The sequence below is a fragment of the Equus caballus genome, chromosome 7 (genome assembly GCF_041296265.1).
Source record: "Equus caballus isolate H_3958 breed thoroughbred chromosome 7, TB-T2T, whole genome shotgun sequence".
In the NCBI taxonomy this organism is placed as follows: Eukaryota; Metazoa; Chordata; class Mammalia; order Perissodactyla; family Equidae; genus Equus; species Equus caballus.
This window is the reverse complement of record NC_091690.1, coordinates 77,610,237-77,631,479: the sequence shown is the minus strand read 5'-3', so window position 1 is coordinate 77,631,479 and position 21,243 is coordinate 77,610,237. Positions and strand designations below refer to the sequence as shown.

Below are 21,243 nucleotides of genomic sequence, written 5' to 3'. Positions count from 1 at the left end.
CATGAGACTTTGAGTGTGCCTCTTTGTGCCTGTGACTTTCTTCTCTTCTCACCTCTGACTCTTTCCTAAATGAGCCTAGAACTCTCCTGCTGAGAACCCTCAGGAGGGCTGAGATGGAGCACTTCGAAGCCACTGAATGAAATGAAAGCCCTTCTTCACACAGATGGTGACCTCCTTTCCAGAACCTCATTAACAGCCATTTAGGTCTTGCTGTCCTCCCCACTCTGTGTTTGGTATCTCACTATTGAGATTATAAAACATCATTGGAATTATAAGCAGAGAGCCAGAGTTATTTTTAGGAGAATTTATGTCAGATATCTTTTTTTTTTTTTTTTTTTTTTGAGGAAGATTAGCCCTGAGCTAACTGCTGCCAATCCTCCTCTTTTTGCTGGGGAAGACTGGCCCTGAGCTAATATCCGTGCCCATCTTCCTCTACTTCATACGTGGGACGCCTGCCACAGCATGACTTGCTGAGGGGTGCCATGTCTGTACCTGGGATCCGAAGTGGCTAACCCCTGGCCGCCGGAGCGGAACGTGCACACTTAACTGCTGCACCACCGGCTGGCCCTATGTCAGATATCTTTTATTGAAAAGGGGTATCTTAATAATTAATGGGGTTGGGAGAAGTGGTGAGAAAAATTTTCAGCAAATATCCTTCTAAGGAAAATGAATTATTTTTTCTGGTGGGTCTTTTGTTTAAATAAATTTGGGGCTAATGTTTTAGAATAGAAGCAAAGCAATGCTACCTGTGGCCCTTCTTCTCTGCTTATCCCTGCAAAGTTCAGCCTCTCCCCTAAGTAAAAGTTGAATGAATATTTAAAATATACTAGCTCAAAAGGTGACAAATTATTAGCCCAAGTAGGGCCCTTGATGTCTGAATCTGGCCCTGTTCCCACGTGGAGACCTATTGCTCGCTCCCCACAGTGAAGTGTGTTCTGGCAAGTGCATCTGCATAGAGACAGCAGGATGGATTCATAATCTAGGGCTTTCATTCCTTGGGATGCCTTCCTCCCTGGGGCCCTCTGAATACCATTATCAGTAGATCCATCTAGTATTTATTTGATGCCTTTATACTCTCGATTCTCTCCATGCTCCCTTTTCTCCATGTTCCATTTCAGATTCTTAATCACTCAACCTTTCCCTAGTCCTAATAGCTGACTATTAAGATAGTCCAGAGCTTCAGAAGGAAACAAATCTTACCCAAGTGATGGGAAGTGCTAAGGCAAGAAGGGCTCTATGCTTTACCATTCTTATCTGCAGCCAAACCTGAATCTTTTTGAGGGTTAAAGAACAAGTTGAGTGAGAAAGGGTCATATTAATGGAGACAGAGGGGAGTGTATTGGTTCCCTGTATTTGGAGTAGTTTTTCTGGGGGCTGTTAAGGATGAGAACATCTAGACACAATCAAAGGCCATTTATATGGGACTGTTTGAGGAGGAGCATGAGAAGTTCATGAGGAGCAGGTGATGAATACAGCCCCTCTCCATTTTATTGGCTGCCCCCCTCCTCGCTGCCTTTAGGGAGATTTGAATCTGAGTCAGAGTGGAGAAATATATCCCTTAGGCTCTTTCTGGATTTCCACTTGGTCCTCTACTTCCAGGCACAGGAAGCCACAAGTGCTATTAGGCAAGTCTCATATGAGATATTCAAGGCAATAGCTGGATAAATTTAGTATGTTAAATATAGTCAAGTTAAGGTGTAGTTTAGCTACTAGATATTCAGGAAGGAGATATATTGTTATGAACATGGGCCATTACAAAGTGGTATGTCCTAAGGAGGTATTTTAAGGTTAAAATTTGAGTAAGCAGAAGTGGAATTGAAGGGAAATTCAGGTAAACACAGAAGGAGCAAAATCTTGGGGGAAGAAAAAAGTACAGCACAGGTAAGGGGGCAAATTCTGGCAATGGCAGAATGCGATCAGAAAAGTAAGGTGGGCTAGGTGATCGGAGGCAAGTTAAAGCCTCTCTTGGTTCTTGAAGCGTGATTGCCACAGAAACTCTACATGCAAATGAGGTGCCAAAGGCCAGAAGTCATTCCTACACCCAAATGTACATTCTCTGAAAGAACTTTCCCCTGGAGAGTCTGACAATTTAGAAATCCATGCTGTCTTTTGTGATCTCTGCACGCACTCAGAGATGCTTTCTGTTCCTATCACTTTCAGCAGACTCATCAACTTCTAAGTCATGATAGGGAGGACGCTAAAGTGCATCATGACTCATGCCAACCTCACCATCTTCCACCCTGCAGTTTTTGCTCTACTTGGCATCCCTGGGTTGGAGGCTCATCACATTTGGCTGTCAATACCCCTCTGCCTCATGTATATTACTGCAGTCCTAGGCAACAGCATCCTGATAATGGTCATCATCACAGAACGTAACCTTCATGAGCCCATGTACTTCTTCCTCTCCATGCTGGCCATCACAGACATCCTGCTGTCCACCACTACCGTACCCAAGGCCCTAGCTATCTTTTGGCTTCATGCCCATGACATTGCCTTTGATGCCTGTGTCACCCAAGTTTTCTTTGTCCACATGATGTTTGTGGGGGAGTCAGCCATCCTATTAGCCATGGCCTTTGACCGCTTTGTGGCCATCTGTGCCCCCTTGCATTATACAACAGTGCTAACATGGCCTATTGTGGGAAGGATTGCTCTGGCTATTGTTACTCGAAGCTTCTGCATCATCTTTCCAGTCATCTTCCTGCTGAAGCGGCTGCCCTTCTGCCGGACCAACATCATTCCCCATTCCTACTGTGAGCATATTGGGGTGGCCCGCTTAGCCTGTTCTGACATCACCATTAACATCTGGTATGGGTTCTCAGTGCCCATTGTCATGGTCATCTTGGATGTGATCCTCATCACTGTGTCTTACTCACTGATCCTCCGAGCCGTCTTTCATTTGCCCTCTCAGGATGCCCGGCACAAGGCCCTCAGCACTTGTGGCTCTCACCTTTGTGTCATCCTCATGTTTTATGTTCCATCCTTCTTTACATTACTGACCCACCGCTTTGGACATAACATTCCTCTACATGTCCATATCCTGCTGGCTAATCTTTATGTGGTGGTGCCACCAATGCTCAACCCCATTGTCTATGGTGTGAAGACAAAGCAGATCCGGGAAGGTGTAGCCCACTGGTTCTTTGACATCAAGGCTTGGTGTTGTGCTTCCCTTCCAGGCTGATGGCTCCTCATTAATCCCTACTCCCAGCTTTATCCAAAAAACTAAGTGTGAAATACAGAGATATCCTGGACTGAGATGGCATTTTCTTCTCTTCCTCTTTTCCTTCTTCTTCATCCTCCTCCTCCCACTTTTCTTTTTTTCTCTTCTGGTTCTTCCTCTTTACCTCCTTTTGCTGTTTCTTTGTTTCCTCTATTCTCTTCTTGTCTCACATGCCTTCCCCACAGCCCAGAAATAATAGCTAAGTGTACATGCCCCTGACATGAGCGTTTAGTCTTCTCAGTATACTAGATGCACTCCAGAAACACAGGGAGCTGATCACCACGTAAAATGAGTTATGAAAAAATGGATAAAAGTAATTTTGTATTTAACATCTGAAGAGGCTCCAGTTTTTTAAAAAAACTGTTGACCAGCAACAGCCCAAATCCACTCTGTGTCCATTTGTTAGCCAGAAATATGGGGTCATTATCAGATGCAATTTGTATAGTCTGCTGCAGGTAGGACATAGTTACATTACCCACCCTTTTTGGTTCCTGAGTCAGTGATCTCTGGAGACTGGTCCTGCTGGGGTCTGCTTTTGTCTAATTAAACCAGATGCTCCCTAAAGACCTAGTAGGGTGGAAGCTCTGTCCTCATCCAAGGGATTCCTGCTGATGAGGTACAAATACTGTCCTATTTCACTCCAGAATCTGCATCTGGCAGCTTCTTACACATGTTAAGGAAGAACTTTCTTTAGAACTGGGGTAAGTTTCTGGGGAGGGAATAAATGTTTGGTTCCTGGGATTTTTAGGTTTTTCTGTTCTGATAAACTGTTGATTCAGAAAAGATCTTCTTGAGACCTCTGGATAATATAGTATAACACACACTGTCTGTGTACACAACTTGATATCTTGATAGCTGCAGATGTTTTTTGTTATGCAGGGCTGGGACTAGGGTTAACTTTTTTCCAGAATATTAAAGTGGTTTAAAATATATTGAAACATTGAAAAGTAGGTATATTAAAACTCATGACATTGGTTTAAATTTAAATATATTATTTATGGGAAAATTAGAATTTATTATAATTTGCTGGCTTTAATGGAAGAAACTCATAAATAATATTTCAAAATAAAATTATGGAAAAATTCAACCATTAAAAACATGTGTATAGGGACTCTCATTTTTCCTTTTGCCTTGGGCTCCAATATGGTTCAGTACAGTATAGTCAATCCTCTCTTTATTTAAAATTTGATATTTTGTTCATTGTGGATATTTTGCATTAATTTTGATATAAAAAGATTATATTAAAATATTATTAATCTTATTTACTAAGCTTTTTGGTACACACTTACATGTTGTACCTGAGATAAGTGCCTGACTCATCTTAGCTGAGGCCTAGCCTGAGGAGATTCAACACCTGGCAGGTAGAGCTGAGAGTAAAAAGGAAATGGAGCACCTCTGTGGGTGCTGAGATGGTGGCATAGGCAGGCTCTGAACTCACTTCCTCCCACAAACACAACAAATTACAACTTTTCTTGGAACGACTGCCTCTGAAAGAGAACTGAAAACTGGGTAAAAAAGAACCCCAGCAATAATGGACAGTCCTGATTGAAGCAGAAGAGTCAGAAATTCCTGTCTGGAGAGAAAAAAGCCACCTTTGAGAGCCATAGAGCTGCACAGCCAACCAGGTTGGAGAAACCCTAGGGTATGCAGCCTTCCCTGGAGGAGTGGGAGACCTGAGCAGGGGAATGTGGTGCTATAAGCATCCTTCAGACTCAGCACAACTGAGATGAGTCTCATAATATTTGGCTTTGCTGGATATTAGCTACAACAGGGAATACCCCTAGAAAACCTATCAGATATGAGCAGAATAAAGCCAACTCTTAAAGGTCCCACACATAGCTTCACTTGCTTTGGAAAGAAACCTAAAACCACCAGAAAGAAAGTTGCACAGTCCTTTGGTGAAAAGAGACTCACCTGATAGGCTCTGGGTGCATCTTGGTGAGAGGTGAGACCTCTCCAGGGACTGAGACATTGGTGGCAGCCATTATTCTGAGCTAGTACTTGCAGGCTGACACAAACATGGGCAGACACCATTGGAGTTCTTCCCCTGGCCTGTTATCCCAGTGTCTGCCCCTCCTACTAGAGGTCAATTTAATCCAGCTCAGCCAGGGCAGGCAGCAGCCCTAGGGAGTGGCTCCACCCAAGAGCAAGCCCTCGGGTAACTCTTTGGCCTGTATAGACTGGGTACCTGCATCATCTGCAGGCAGGCAAGTGGGTCCACTCCTGTGGGGCAAGGTGGAGTGTGTGGGGCATTGGTGGGGCATTTGCAGTGGGGTGACCACTAGGTCTGCTCCAGAGAGTCAGGATGTGTGCACAGGCCAGGACTGTGTTGATGGTATGTGTGGACCTGTTGGTCATGGGTCTTATCAGTAGCAGAAGACCTGTGCTTCTCAAATAGCCATGTAGGAGATTGGCCTTACCTTCCAAAGCCTGAAACAATTGGGTGCTCCCATGACTGGGGCCAGCCCCACTTAGCTGAAATCCTGAGAGAGCTGGCAACAGCCTCACAGGCGTGAGGCCTACAGCAATTGTAAGCCCCTGAGCCTAGCAACCAGTTACACTGGTGGGCTACTCACTTAACAGAAAAGCTGCAACAGGAAATGTGCTATTAGACCTTGCAGCCAACTGCACTGGGGCTCCCAAAACTTAATAAAGTGACTGAAGGGTCCACAGCAGCCCCCTGTAGCTGAGTATTACAACCAGCAGGCCAGGAGGACAGCCTAGACTCCCTGGGCACCTGCAGCAAGAGCAGCCCTGCCACAACAGAAGGACGCATGTAGCCTACATAGGTGTCACTCCTGGTACACTTGGAACTGGTGACAGGAGGGAAGCACACTGCTAGGGCTCAAAAGGCATCTCTTACATAAGATCAGGAGACATAGCTGACCCACCTAATAAGTAGACATAAGCAGAGAGAAAGAGGCAAAATAAAGCAGCAAAGGAATACATTCCAAGCAAGGGAGCAGGGCAAAACTCCAGGAAAAGAACTAAATGAAACAGAAATAAACAATCTACCCAACAAAAAGTTCAAACAAAAGTCATAAAGATGCTCACTGATCTTGGGAGAAGAATGGATGAACAAAGTGAGTATGTCAACAAAGAATTGGAAAATATAAAAATGAACTAATCAGAAATGAAGAATACAATACTGGATATGAAAAACTCACTAGAGGGACTCAATAGTGGAGTAGGTGATACAAAAGAACAGATCAACAAGCTGGACAAAAGACTAGAGGAAATCACTGAAGTTGAACAAAAAAAGAAAAAGAATTAAAAAGAATGAGAACAATCTAAGGAATTCTGGGACAGCATCAAGTGCACTAACATTTGTATTATAGGAATCCCAGAAGAAGAAGAGGGAGACAAAAGGGCAGAGAATCTATCTGAAGAAATAATAGCTGAAAACTTTCCTAACCTAAGGAACGAAACAGACATCCAGGTACAGGAAGCACAGAGAACTCCAAACAAGATAAACCCAAAGAGGCCCACATCAAGACACATTATAATTAAAATGTTAAGAATTAAAGATAAAGAGAGAATCGTAAAAGCCACAAGAGAAAGGCAACAAGTGACATGCAAAGGAAACCCCACAAGGCTAACAGTTGACTTCTCAGCTGAAACCTTATAGGTTAGAAGGGAATGGCATGATATATTTAAAGTGCTGAAAGGAAAAAACCTACAGCCAAGAATACTCTACCTGGCAAGGTTATCTATTCAGAATGGAATGGGAGATAAAGAGTTTTCCAGATAAGCAAAAATTAAAGGAGTTTATCACCAAGAAACCAGTTTTATAAGAAATGCTAAAGGGACTTATTTAAGTGGGAAAAAGAAGACCACAAATAGGTATAAGAAAATTATCAAAGAAAAAAGGCAATAAAATCACTGGTAAAGGCAAAAATACAATAAGGGTAGCAGATAAACCACCTATGAAGATAATATGAAGGTCAAATGACAAAATTACTAAAATTACCTAATTCAATGATAAGAGGGTAATGGATACACACACACAAAATAAAAGGTTAGATATGATATAAAAATATAAAATGTGGGAGGAGGAGAGTAAAAGAATGGAGCTCTTAAAAAAAGGTCAAACTAAAGAGACCATCAATTCAATATAGATTGCTACATATGTAGATTATTATATATGAACCTCATGGTAATCACAAACCAGAAACCTATAATAAATACAGAAATAATTAAAATAAAGGAATCTAAACATAATACTAAAGAAAGCCATCAAACCACAAGGGAAGAGAGCAAGAGAAGAAGAAAGGAAAAGAGAAGAGCTACTAAAACACCCAGAAAAAATAACAAAATAGCAATAAGTGCATACTTATCAATAGCTACTTTAAATGTCAATGGAGTAATGCTCCAATCAAAAGGCATAGGGTAAGGGCCAGCCCTGTGGCCAAGTGGTTAAGTTTGCGCACTCCACTTTGGTGTCCTGGGGTTTTGCCAGTTTTGATCCTGGGCGTGGACATGGCACTGCTCATCAGGCCATACTGAGGCAGTGTCTCACGTAGCACAATCAGAAGGACCTACAACTATAATATACAACTATGTACTGGGGGACTTTGGGGAGAAGAAGAAGAAAACATTAAAAAAGAAGACTGGGAATAGATGTTAGCTCAGGTGCCAATCTTAAAAAAAATCTGGCTCCTTTAAAAAACCAAAAAGGCATAGGATGGCTGATTGGATAAAAAAACAAGACCCATATAGATGCTTCATACAAGAGACACACCTCAGAACTAAAGACACTCACAAACTGAAAGTAAAAGGATGGAAAAAGATACTCCATGCAAATGGCAAAGAATACACATTCTTTTCAAATGCACATGGAACCTTCTACAAGACTGATCATATATTAGGCCACAAATCAAGTCTCAATAAATAAGAAGATTGAAATAATACCAAGTATCTTATCTAACCACAAAGGTATGAAACTAGAGATCAACTACTGGAAGAAAATCAGAAAACCCTCTATTATGTGGAGATTAAACAAAATACTAATGAACAACGATTGGGTTAATGAAGAAATCAAAGGAGAAATAAAAAAATTACCTGGAGACAAATGAAAATGAAAATACAACATGGCAAAATCTATGGGATACAGCAAAAGTGGTCCTAAGAGGGAAGTTTACAGCAAGTGGGGCCTACATTAACAAACAAGAAAAATCCCAAGTAAATAATCTACCAGTGCACCTAAAAGAACTGGAAAAAGAAGAACAAACAAAGTCCAAAATCAGTAGAAGGAAAGAAATAATAAAAATCAGAGCAGAAATAAATGAAATAGAGACTTAAAAACAATAGAAAAAAATCAATGAAACCAAGAGCTTGTGCTTTGAAAAGAGAAACAAAATTGATAAACCTTTAGCTAGACTCACCAAGAAAAAAAAGGGAAAGCTCAAATAAATAAAATCAGAAATGTCAGAGGAGAACTTACAATGGACACCTCAGAAATACAAATGATCCTAAGAGAATACTTTGAAAAGATATACACCAACATATTGGATCATCTAGAAGAAATGGATAAATTCTTAGAATCATACAGCCTGCCAAAACTGAATCAGGAAGAAATAAAATTTGAATAGACCAATCACCAGCAAGGAGATCAAAACAGTAATCAAAAACCTCCCCAAAATAAAAGTCCAGGACCAGATGGCTTCCTTGGTGAGTTCTACCAAACATTCAAAGAAGAATTAATACCTATCCTTCTCAAACTCTTCCAAAAAATTGAAGAGGAGGGGAAGCTTCCTAACTCCTACAAAGCCAACATTACCCTGATCCCAAAACCAGACAAGGACACAAAGAAGGAAAATTACAGGCCAATACCACTGATGGACATCGATGCAAAAATCTTCAACAAAATACTAGTGAATCAAATACAACAATACATTAAAAAGATCATACACCATGATCAAGTGGGATTTATTCCAGGGATGCAGTGATGATTCAACATCTGCAGATCAATCAACATGATACACCACCTTAACAAAATGAAGAATAAAAATCACATGATCATCTCAGTAGATGCAGAGAAAGCATTCGACAAGATACAGCATCCGTTTATGATAAAAACTCTGAATAAAGTGGGAAGAGAAGGAAAATCCCTCCACATAATAAAGGCCATATATGACAAACCCACAGTGAATATCATTCTCAATGGAGAAAAACTGAAAGCTTTCCCTCTAAGAACAAGAGCCAGACAAGGATGCCCACTTTCACCACTCTTATTTAACATAGTATTGGAAGTCTTAGAGCAATCAGGCAAGAAAAAGAAATAAAAGGGATCCAAATTGGAAAGGAAGAAGTGAAACTGTCACTATCTGCAGATGACATGATTTTATATATAGAAAACCTGCAAGCTGGCAGGATACAAAATCAACGTACAAAAATCAGTTGTGTTTCTATACACTAACAATGAAGTAGAAGAAAGAGAAATTAAGAATATAATCATATTTACAATTGAAAGAAAAAGAATAAAATATCTAGGAATAAAATCAACCACAGAGGTGAGAGATCTGTACATTGAAAACTATAAAACGTTGAAAGAAATTGAAGACACAAAGAAATGGAAAGATATTTTGTGCTCTTGGATTGGAAGGATTAACATAGTTAAAATGTCCACACTTCCTAAGGCAATCTATAGATTCAATGCAATCCCTATCAAAGTCCCAACAACATTTTTCACAGAAATAGAAGAAAGAATCCTAAAATTTGTATGGAACAACAAAAGATCCCGAATATCCAAAGGAATCTTGAGAAAAAAGAACAAAACTGGAGGTATCCCATTCTCTGATTTCAAAATATACTACAAAGCTATAGTAACAAAAACAGCATGGTACTGGCACAAAAACAGACGCATAGATCAATGGAACAGAATTAAGAGCCCAGAAATAAACCCACACATCTATGGACAGCTAATTTTCGACAAGGGAGCCAAGAAGATACAACGAAGAAAGGAAAGTCTCTTCAATAAATGGTGTTGGGAGAACTGGACAGCCACATGGAAAAGAATGAAGGTAGACCATTATCTTACACTATACACAAAAGTTAACTCAAAATGTATTAAAGACTTGAATATAAGACCTGGAACCATTAAACTTCTAGAGGAAAACATAGGCAGTACACTCTTTGACGTTGGTCTTAGCAGCGTATTTCCAAGCACCATGTCTGACCGGGCAAAGGAAACAAAAGGACACTACATCAAACTAAAAAGCTTCTGCAAGGCAAAGGAAACCATCAACAAAATGAAAATACAGCCTAAGAATTGGGAGAAGATATTTGCAAACCATATATCAGATAAGGGGTTAATATCCAAAACATACAAATAACTCATACATCTCAACAACCAAAAACCTAACAACCCAATTAAAAAATGGGCAAAAGATCTGAACAGATATTTCTCCAAGAAGATATAATGATGGCCAACAGGCACATGAAAAGATGTTAAGCATCATTAACTATGAGGGAGATGCAAATCAAGACTACAATGAAATATTACCTCACTCTTGTCAGAATGGCTAATTAACAAGACAGGAAACAATAATTGTTGGAGAGGATGTGAGGAGAAGAGAACACTCATACACTGCTAGTGGGAGTGCAAACTGATGCAGCCACTATGGAAAACAGTATGGAGATTCCTCAAAAAATTAAGAATAGATCTACCATATGATCCAGCTATTCCACTGCTGGGTATTTATCCAAAGAACATGAAAACACGAACGTCTAAAGATACATGCACCTCTATGTTCATTGCAGCCTTATTCACAATAGCCAAGACTTGGAAGCAACCTAGGTGCCCATCAGGGGACGAATGGATAAAGAAGATGTGGTATATATGCACAACGGAGTACTACTCAGCCATAAGAAACAATGAAATCTGGCCATTTCTGACAACATGGATGGACCTTGAGTGTATTATGCTAAGTGAAATCAGTCAGAGGGAGAAAGTCAAATACCATATGATCTCACTCATAAGTAGAGGATAAAATCAACGACAAACAAACAGAGAAACAGAGATTGGATTGGTGGTTACCAGAGGGGAAGGGAGGAGGGGGAAAGGGATTATTAGGCACATGTGTGTGGTGATGGATTGTAATTAGTCTTTGGGTGGTGAACATGATGTAATCCACACAGAGGACGAAATATATAACAATGTACACCTGAAATTTGTATATGTTGTAAACCAATGCTACTGCAATAAAAAAGACATTAAAAAGATAAATAATAAATAAATGAGATGATGTAAAAAAAAAAAAAAAAAAAACAAAAAAGAAATGGAACCCCTAATGATTTCTTGAATCTTTAGATAAACCTTATACTAGAAACACTTTTCAGGAACTAAGACATTTCCCTGTGTACTCAAGCCAGAATGGGTTGAATTTTCTGTTACTTATAATATAAAGTGTCCTGACTGATATACAGAGAGAAAAAAAAAGAATTACCTTAATGCATTTTAATCTTCAGTTTGCTTTTTCACTTAACTGTATGCCATGGTGAATACTTCTTTTTAAAAAATGGAAGCAAAAAATTCCATTGTACTATATATACTGTAATTTATTTATTGCTCTGTTGACGGATTTGGAAGTTGTAATGTACATTTCTTTTACTATTGCAACAGTATAGCAATGAATATCCTTATAAATATATCTATATGTTATAATGCTGTGCCACCAGCACTGGAGGCTGTTTTTCTTATGTTTCCCAATTTGATAGGAAAACAACAATATTTTAATATGATACTGATTTTTATTTCTTTAAATTTTTAGCATCTTTTCATACATATATGGACCATTTTTCTTGTGCTGTCAATTGTCATTTTGATTCTTTGTACATTTTCTAATTTTTCCTTATTTATTTATACCAACTTTTAGTATTTAAGGATCTTAACCCTTCGTCCATTACATGCTTTGTAAGTTTTCCTCCTGGGATTTTTATTTATCTTTGACTGAATTTTTGCTTAATTACATCGTTCAATTGTTACTGTCTGTGAAATATGGTTTCCTTGTTTTAGGAAGATCTTTCCAACTCCCCAAATATTTTCCTATGTTTTCTCCTAAAACCTTTATTTTAATTTTTAATATTTTTGTAGTTTCATTTTTTAAATGTACATCTTTAGCTTATCTGGAATTTCTATTTGTTTACCGAGTGAGATGGGAACTAATTTTATTCTCTAACAAAAATAACATAGTCCAATATCCCAATGCCATTAATTGAGTAGGCCTTCCTTTTCCCCACTAAATTGAAATGCTACTTTATTACATTTTAAATTCCAAATATGTTAGTTTCTGGGCTCTTTATTAAGTTGTACTGATCCACTGAATAATAATAACTAGCAGTTATTTAGTGTTTCTATGCCAGCCACTATACTAGGCAGTTTACAGAAAGTATTTAATTAAATCCTTTCAAGATAGGTATAATAGTTTATTTTCACAGATAAGGCTAAATTTTTGAGATGTGAAAAATTAGCTTTTTGTCAATAATCAGACAGTTGGAAACCCAGAATTTGAACCTGGGAAAGTCTTCCCAGATGATAAATATTTAAACTGTGAACTGGAAGATCAACAGGAGTTTAACAAACACCAAAGGTAGAAAAGTATGTTCCAGATTAAGAGAAAAGCTTGAGCAAAGTCATGAAGGTTGGAAAACTCAGATTTTGTGTGGAGAATGGATCATAGTCTAATTTAGCTTTATTAGAGTGCCTAAAGGGGATTGACGCTAGAGAAGGGAGTAACAGCAGGATTGTGGAAGGTTTGGCATGCTTGAGAAGTTAGGGCTTTTATCTTGTAATCAATAAATCGCTATGTAAGAATTGTAAGAGAAAACACAATAAGATTTTTGTTTTCAGCATACCACCAAGGCTGCAACATAGCTGATGCATGTGGAGGGGTTGAGGATGGGAAGTTGGGAGACAGGGAGACCATATTAGTGAGGATGCTACTGCAGAAGAACAGGTGAGGGGTGACCGAAGCCTGAGTAGGAGTATGTAAGTGAGAATGGCGAGGTATGTATGGATTCTAGGCATTGCTGAGTTGTGGGAACCTACGTTTGTATTTATGTTTGCAACGATAATGTAGGAAGTGAAAGCATAATGTTATATACTTTAAGTCAAGGCATTAGTGACTGATTTCATTATCTAATGTTCAACTTTTAGTGAAACTTACAGTTGGTTCTGCCCACTCACTCTCACTTTCTGTAGTCTTCGCAGACAGACATCAAAGCAGGTATGTCTGGTGCTATCCTCACCACCTTTCACCCCACTGTGTTCATCTTACATGGCATCCAAGGACTGGAGAACTACGACACCTGACTTTCCATCCCCTTCTTCCTCATGTACATCACTGCAGTCTTGGGAAATGGAGTCCTCATCCTTGTTGTCCTCAATGAACACACACTCCATGGACCCATGTATGTCTTCCTATCCATGCTGGATGGCACGGACATCCTGCTGTCCACCACCACTGTGCCCAAGGCCCTGGCTATTTTGTGGTTCCATGCTTGAGAGATTGCCTTTGATGCATACATCACTCAGATGTTTTTCATCCATGTTGTCTTTGTGGCTGAGTCAGGAATCCTTCTGGCCATGGCATTTGATGACTATGTGGCCATTTGTACTCCCTTGAGATACACAACCACGTACAACTTCTACAGAAATTGTAAAAATGACCCCTGCAATCTGGGGATGAAGCATTGGGACCATTTTCCCTTTCATATTCCTGTTGAAGAGGCTACCATACTGTTGGATGAATATCATCCCACCCTTGTACTGTGAACACATTGGAGTGGCCAGATTTGCCTGTGCTGACATCACTGTCAACGTCTGGTATGGCTTCTCAGTGCCAATGGCATCAGTTTTGGTAGATGTTGCACTCATTGGTATTTCTTAGACTTTGATCCTCCAAACTGTGTTTAGACTTCCTTCAACACCTGTGATTCTCACATTGGAGTCATTCTTCTCTTCTTCATCCCATCCTTTTTCACTTTCCTGACCCACCGATTTGGCAAGAACATCCCTCGCCATGTCTACATTCTTCTTGAAAATCTCTATTCCCCCAATGCTTAATCCCATGATTTATGGACTCAAGACCAAGCAAATCAGGGACAGTATGGCTCACATGATATCTATTGTAGGACATCTTGAGAAAGCCCATGGTTCCTTCATAGTTTTCTCTTACTAGCAAGAGAAAAGAGAACTTACCAATCAAGTTCCCAAGTGTAGGTGTTGTAGCGTATTGCAGCAGAAAGCACTTGGGCTTTGAAACAAAATGCATCTGAATTCATATCCTAGCTCCCTTACTTTCTAATTTTTGACCGTTGGCAAATTCCTACCTTTTAGAAATTTAGTCTTAACCTATAAAGTGGAACCACTTGTACCTATGCTCAAAGGTCTTTGTAAGGATTAAATTAAATATGTAAACTACTTGGTATAATGCTCTGCATTTAGTGAGCTCTCAGTGTTAGCTATAATTCTAATTTGAAGTTTGTTGCCTGAGGAGGATGTTTTAGATTTGATATAAACGAGTTTTCCAATACTTCCAGAGGCTCCTCTGCCTTCTCTTGCTTACCTTCCAAGACTGTATGTGACCATCACCACCTGAAACACTGTTGCCATCATAACCATAAGTTTGTTGTGTGAATGAAATTAGGTAATGAATATAAAAGAATGCTTTTTAAAAAGTATTAAGCTGTTGAGACAGACTAAGGTTGATATTGATTACATTTTATATTTAAGGAATTATCACAATTATTATATTCAAAAAATCTCTTTACTCATGCAGAAAATGGGTAGATTGACACAGGCACAGGCATTGCCCATAAAGAGCCAGTTGTTCAAGCTAGACACGTGAACAAAGAACAAGGCATGGGGGTCACATTGGTAATAGAAAATATGATATATCACACAAATATTCAGATGTTAAAAAGATGAAACAGGGTAATACTCTATGATTCTATGTTAGCTTCCATATCTATACTTTTTTTCCTAATTAGAGACAGTCGTATGGCTTTAAAATACCATTTCTAAATTAGGATGACTTCCAAATTGATATCTCCAGCCTAGACTTTTCCCTTGAGATCCACATTCATATAATCAACTGTTTCTTGACATATCTGGTTGTATGTCTAGTAGACATCTCAAAATAAACATGTCTGTATTAGGATAGCTTAAATTTTGCTTAATTTCAGTGAATTAGCAAAACAAAGTTAATTCCTTTCTCATTTAAAGTGCAGTGTGTGTCAACAGGATCTGTTCTCCATTTAGTGACTCAGGAATCCTGGATCCCTCCATTCTGTGAAACTGTCATGTCAACATGCATTTTTCAGAGCTGCCAAAGCAGGGAAAGAGAGGGAAGCTGAGGCACTCCAATTATTAACTGCCTTGGTCTTGAAGAGATTCATCACTTTTGTTCATGTTTTCATTGCTGAATGTATTGTCTTAAAATGGTCCCAACTCAACTGCAAGGGAAGGAGGGAAATGTGAGAGTGCTCCTGGATTTGCAATGAGTGCTAATTGTTCTGCCACCATCTGTGCTTTTGGTCACTTACTATGTTTTTTTCCCTTCTTCCCATGTATCTACTTGCACAAATCCTCTCCACAGGAGAGACCCAGAAGCCCCAGGCACTTTACTCAGCTCAAAGTGTAGGATCTTCAGGTGATATACAAGAACGTCTCTATGAGATTTGGTTGGGGCTCTTCTTGGTCTAGAGACCTATGACTTAAAAAACATTTATCTGCTTACTCTTCACCCTCCTATTAAAAATATAGTAGTGTAACAGAGATGTTTAACAACAATAGCTTCTCCCACTTGGAAAAATGAAGAACATGAGACATTCAACATTCATTAATTCATAACAATTTTGCAATCTCCATTGGGCAGACATTGGGAAGTTTTGGAGAAGTTTCTTGATTAGACTCTCTCAGAAACTCTCTTGTCCATTTCTCTCTGTGACCCATGAAAGCTTTTCTGAAAGCTGCTTCTTTTTCCTTTATCTTCTTGGGCCTATATCTAAAATGGGCTTTGGAGAATATGTCCTTCTTGGGGACAGTATAGCTTTCTCAGTCCACTTCCTGGTGCTGAAAGGTTAGGTACCAAGACATATGTTAACTCTTGAATAGTCAAGAGTTAGCTGAGCTCTTGGTTTCTTTGTGATATATGTTGAAAAACTCGTATTCTTCTCATTTATTTGGTTCCACTTATGTACCGGTAAATACGCTCCTAAATCTTTGAAAGACATAATACTTAAATTTTGTTTATTTTTCCCTTTGTCATTTCCATGTACATCTCTGTGAACAAAATGGAAGCTAATTTGGGACTATGATGCTTTAGTGGGAAGGTACCTGCTTTAATTTGAGCTTTGTCCTCAGTTGCTTTATCCATCTGAGGTGTTTCCTAGACAGCACACCCAAAACATGATCTTCATCTTTAGGTGCTTTAATTAACTGAGAAATGTACTGTAATATGAGAGAGAAAGAGAGAGGAGAGAGAGGATAAGGAGATATCTTGTTGAAGATACTTTATTGTTTTCTTTTTCAAATTATTATTTCATGAGAATTTTCCCCTATAATTACAAAGTTTTATAGACATACTTTTTATGAACTTCATTTTATTTTATGAGTAATGATGCAATGAACATTTTTCTAAATAAAATTTTGCTTTTTTAACAGATTATTTACTTTAAATAAATATTTAGTGTAAATTACTGGTTTTCTTTATTTTTTTGTTTTCTATTTCATTAATTTTGGTTCTGTTTTTATTAGTTTCTCTGCTTGCACTGGTTTTAATTCTTCTATTTCTTAAAATAGCTTAGATTATGGATTTGAGATTTTTCTTCTTTTCTAATACAGGTATTTAAAGCTATAATTTTCCATCTCCGCAGTGCTTCAGATGTATTCCATAAATTTTGATATGTTGCATTTAGATTCTCATTTAGTTTAAAATATTTTCTAATTTCCCTTATAATTTCTTCTTTACCCATGGTTTATTTAGAAGTGTTTTGTTTTATTTCTAAACATTAAACATTTGGGGACTTTTCAAATTTCTTCTTGTTGTGAATTTCTAATTTAATTTTGTTGAGATCAGAACACATATTTTGTATGATTTTAATCTTTTAAAATTTGTTGAGACTTGTTTTTATCATATCGTATATAATCTATCCAGGAGAAATATCCAAGTGTACTTGAAAAGATATGTATTCTGCTGTCATTGGGTTAAGTGTTCTATAAATGTCAATTAGATCAAACTGGTTGATAGTGTGTTCAAGCCTTCTATATTCTTGCTGTTATTCTGTCTAGTTATTCTATCAGTTATTGAGAGTGGCATATTAAAATCCCCACTCTTATTGTTGAGCTCTTCCTTCTCTCAATTATGTCAGATTTTACTTCATACATTTTGGGGCTGTATTGATAGCTGCCTATACATTTATAGTTGTTACATCTTTCTAATATATTGACCCTTTTAGCATTATTAAATAACTAGAAATATCTCATGTCTTAAAGTTGATTTTATCTGATATTAATATAGTCACTCCAGCACTCTTATATTTTTGTTTGCATAGCTTACATATTTTAGCTTTCATCTTTCAAACTATTTGTACTTTTCAAAGTACTTTCTTTTTTTTAAAGATTGGCACCTGCGCTAACATCTGTTGCCAATCTTTTTTTTTTTCTTTTCCCTAAAGCCTCCCAGTACATAGTTGTATATTCTAGTTGTGAGTGCCTCTGGTTGTGCTATATGGGATGCCTCCTCAACATGACCTGATCAGCGGTGCCATGTCCGCCCAGGATCCGAACCAGCGAAACCCTGGGCCGCCGAAGTGGAGCGTGTGAAGTTAACCACTTGGCCACAGGGCCGGTTCCTTGAAGTACTTTTGATTGGAGTGTTTAGTCCATGCACTTTTGATGTTATTGTTTATATGTTTGGATTTATACCTGCCAGTTTGGTTTTTGCTTTCTGTATGTCTGTTCCTCGGTGTTTTGTTTCTCTGTTACTACTATTTTACTTATCTTGCATGAAATAAATATTTTTAGTGTACTATTTTAAGCCTTCTGTTGATTTTTAAACTATGTTTTAGTTATTTTCTTAGATATTGCTTTATGGGTGCACCTCTTTTTTTAAAATCATGATTTAATTTAGATGAATACAAACTTAATTCTGATAAGATATAAGATCTTGGTTCCAATGTATCTACCTTTCCTCCTTCTTTGCTATTACTGTCAAATAAATATATTATATCTATATGTGTTATAAACCCACCAGTGCAGTGTTTCTATATAATCCTATGCCTTTTAAAGAAATTTTAAAAGAAAAAGAGAAAACTATATCTATATATAGTCTTTTATATTTAACATTTTGAGTGCTCTTCATTTCTTCCTATGGTTTCAATGTGCTGTCTCGTGTTATTTCCCTCCCTCCAGAATGATTTTCTTTAGTACACTCATGCACCACATAATGATGTTCTGGTTAATGACAGGCCACATATACAATAGTGGTCCCTTAAGATTAGTACCATATAGCTTAGGTGTGTAGTAGGCTATACCATTTGGTTTGCAGAAGTACACTCTATGAAGTTTGCACAATGACAAGATCACCTAACACTGCATTTTATCAGAACGTATCTTCATTGTTAAGCAACATATGACTGTATTTCTTGTAAGGCAAGTCTGCTGGCAATGAATTTCCTGTGTTCTTTTTCTCTGTCTACAATAGTTTTTATTTTGTCTTCATTTTGAGAGATAATTTTGTTGGATTTAGAATTCTTGGTTGACACCAAGAACTTCTAGAACTTGGAATATGTCATTCTATTCCCTCTGGCCTGCGTTATTTCTGATGAGAAGTCATTATTAATTGTAATGTGTGTTTATTGTGAGTTTTTTCTTTTATTTCTTTAAAGATCTTTTTCTTTGTTTTTGTCTTTAGTAGACTGACTCCTCTATATGTAGATGTAGATCTCTGTTTTTATCCTAGTTGGGACTCTTTGAACTTTGATATGTAGATTGATGTTTTTATCTTCAAATACTTTGACCAACATTTCCTCAAAATATTTTTCTACTCTTTTCTTGCTCTCTCTTCTTCTGAGAGTTTAATTACACATGTGTTGGTATTTTTGATGTTGTATCACAGGTCTCTGAATCTCTCTTCATTTTTCCTTTATCTTTTTTTTTTTTTAAAGATTGGCACCTGAGCTAACAGCTGTTGCTGATCTTCTTCTTTTTCTTTTTCTTCTTCTTCTCCCCAAATCCCCCAGTACATAGTTGTATATTCTAGTTGTAGGTCCCTCTGGCTGTGCTATGTGGGATGCCACCTCAACATGGCTTGATGAGCGGTGACATGTTTGCACCCAGGATCCGAACTGGTGAAACCCTGGGCCACTGAAGCAGAGCGTGGGAACATAACCACTCAGCCATGGGGCCAGCCCCTCCTTTATCTTTAAGGATTGTATACTTTCTATTTATTTATTCTCGAGCTCACTGATTCTTTCCTCTGCCACCTCAGACCTGCTGTTGAACCTCTCTGGTGACTTTTTTTGTTATCATACTTTTCAACCTCAGAATTTCCATTTGGTTCTTTTATACAGTTTCTGTCTCAATAGATTCTCTGCTTGTGGAGTCATTTTCCTCATATTTTTCTTTAATTTTTTAAGCATAGTACTCTTTAATTCTTTGAGTATCTTTACAATAGTTGCTCTGAAGTCAGTGTTTGATAAACCCAACATCTGGATCTAACAAATTATATTTAGCTAATGAAAGATGGAAATCAGATTCCAACCTCAGTCTGTTGGGTTTCAAAACCTGTGGTCTTTTGTAGTACCTCATAACTCATTCTTTAAGTTTGTGTCACTTCCGGGACATATTCCCATCTAAACCAAGCACCCTCTGGAAGCCCACTCTGAGCTCCTGGTCTCTAAGAGCATATATCATGGGGTAAACGGCTAGAGGGATGACAATATTAAGTACATTAAGAAGGGAAGACAGGAGGTACTTTTCCTGCCAGGGGGGCTATAGATACTTCAATAATAGTTGCACAGAAGAAGATGATGATGAGATGAGAACTACAGGTGCTCAGAGCCTTGACTATTGCCTCAGCAGAGTTGTCTCAGCACAGCGCAAAAGATCAGAACATAGGAAATAAGGACTGGAGCCATGTCACTTCCATGAAGGACCCATGTCAAAGCCAACTGATAAAAACCTATCAATGGTGATGTCATCACAGGCAAGCCAGTGACCTCTGGGTTAGAGCACATGCAGTGCTCAATTTCATTTTTGGGGCAGCAGTGTCTCCGGGCAGCCAGTACAGGCACTCGGATGGTCAATAGGACATTCTTAAGTACCATGAGTACTATGGCTTTAACCACAAAAGCTTCAGTAACTATGGAGGTGTGTTGAAGTCGGGGGCAGATGACTACATATCTATCCACAGTCAAGCAGAGGAAGATGCCTGACTCCATGCTAATAAAACAGTGAACAGCATATGTTTGAGCATAGCACTCAGGGAGGCTGATGGCCTTGTCATCAAACCAAAAGACAGCCAGAATCTTGGGCATGATGGTAGTAGCCAAGCCAATGTCCACTACAGCCAAGATACTAAGGAACTAATTCATGGGCTTGTGCAGGTTAAACTCATGGTGAATGGTGATCATGATGAGGAGATCGGCATCAAGAGCTAAGACACAGATCAGAGCCAGGGGCGAGAAGAGCTAGTGTTGCCACTCCTGAATGCCTGGGAATCCCCTCAGGATGAACTTAGACACTTGAAGTCTTGAGTTATTGGTTATACTCTGGGAGATATTCATAACTTGGAGCATCTTAATCCTTAGTGTCTGTAGATAAAGGAAAACAAGAAGGAAGCTTGGTTAAGTGTTCAGCTGAGATTCAGATTTAATTTAAAGATATGATTCACTCATATTCCCTTTGATTGTGATAGTCCTCCATGTCTCTTTTGTACCTGGAAAATGTTCTTAAAAAGTAACTGAGGTGGCCAAAATAAGCCCTAAAACGAAGATTACAGCAGGAAAAAAATAGACTCAGA

General features: G+C 38.5%; 1 protein-coding gene and 2 pseudogenes across 1 annotated transcript; 2 read left to right on the top strand and 1 right to left on the bottom strand.

Moving 5' to 3' along the window:
* Window positions 1-350: 350 nt before the first annotated feature.
* OR52B2 (olfactory receptor family 52 subfamily B member 2) lies at window positions 351-4,323 on the top strand. The gene has a single exon (XM_023645889.2). It carries the CDS (start codon window positions 2,183-2,185, stop codon window positions 3,176-3,178), a length of 996 nt encoding a protein of 331 aa, XP_023501657.1. The 5' UTR covers window positions 351-2,182; the 3' UTR covers window positions 3,179-4,323.
* Window positions 13,446-14,340, top strand: OR52B36P (olfactory receptor family 52 subfamily B member 36, pseudogene; annotated as a pseudogene).
* OR56B52P (olfactory receptor family 56 subfamily B member 52, pseudogene) lies at window positions 20,052-21,007 on the bottom strand (annotated as a pseudogene).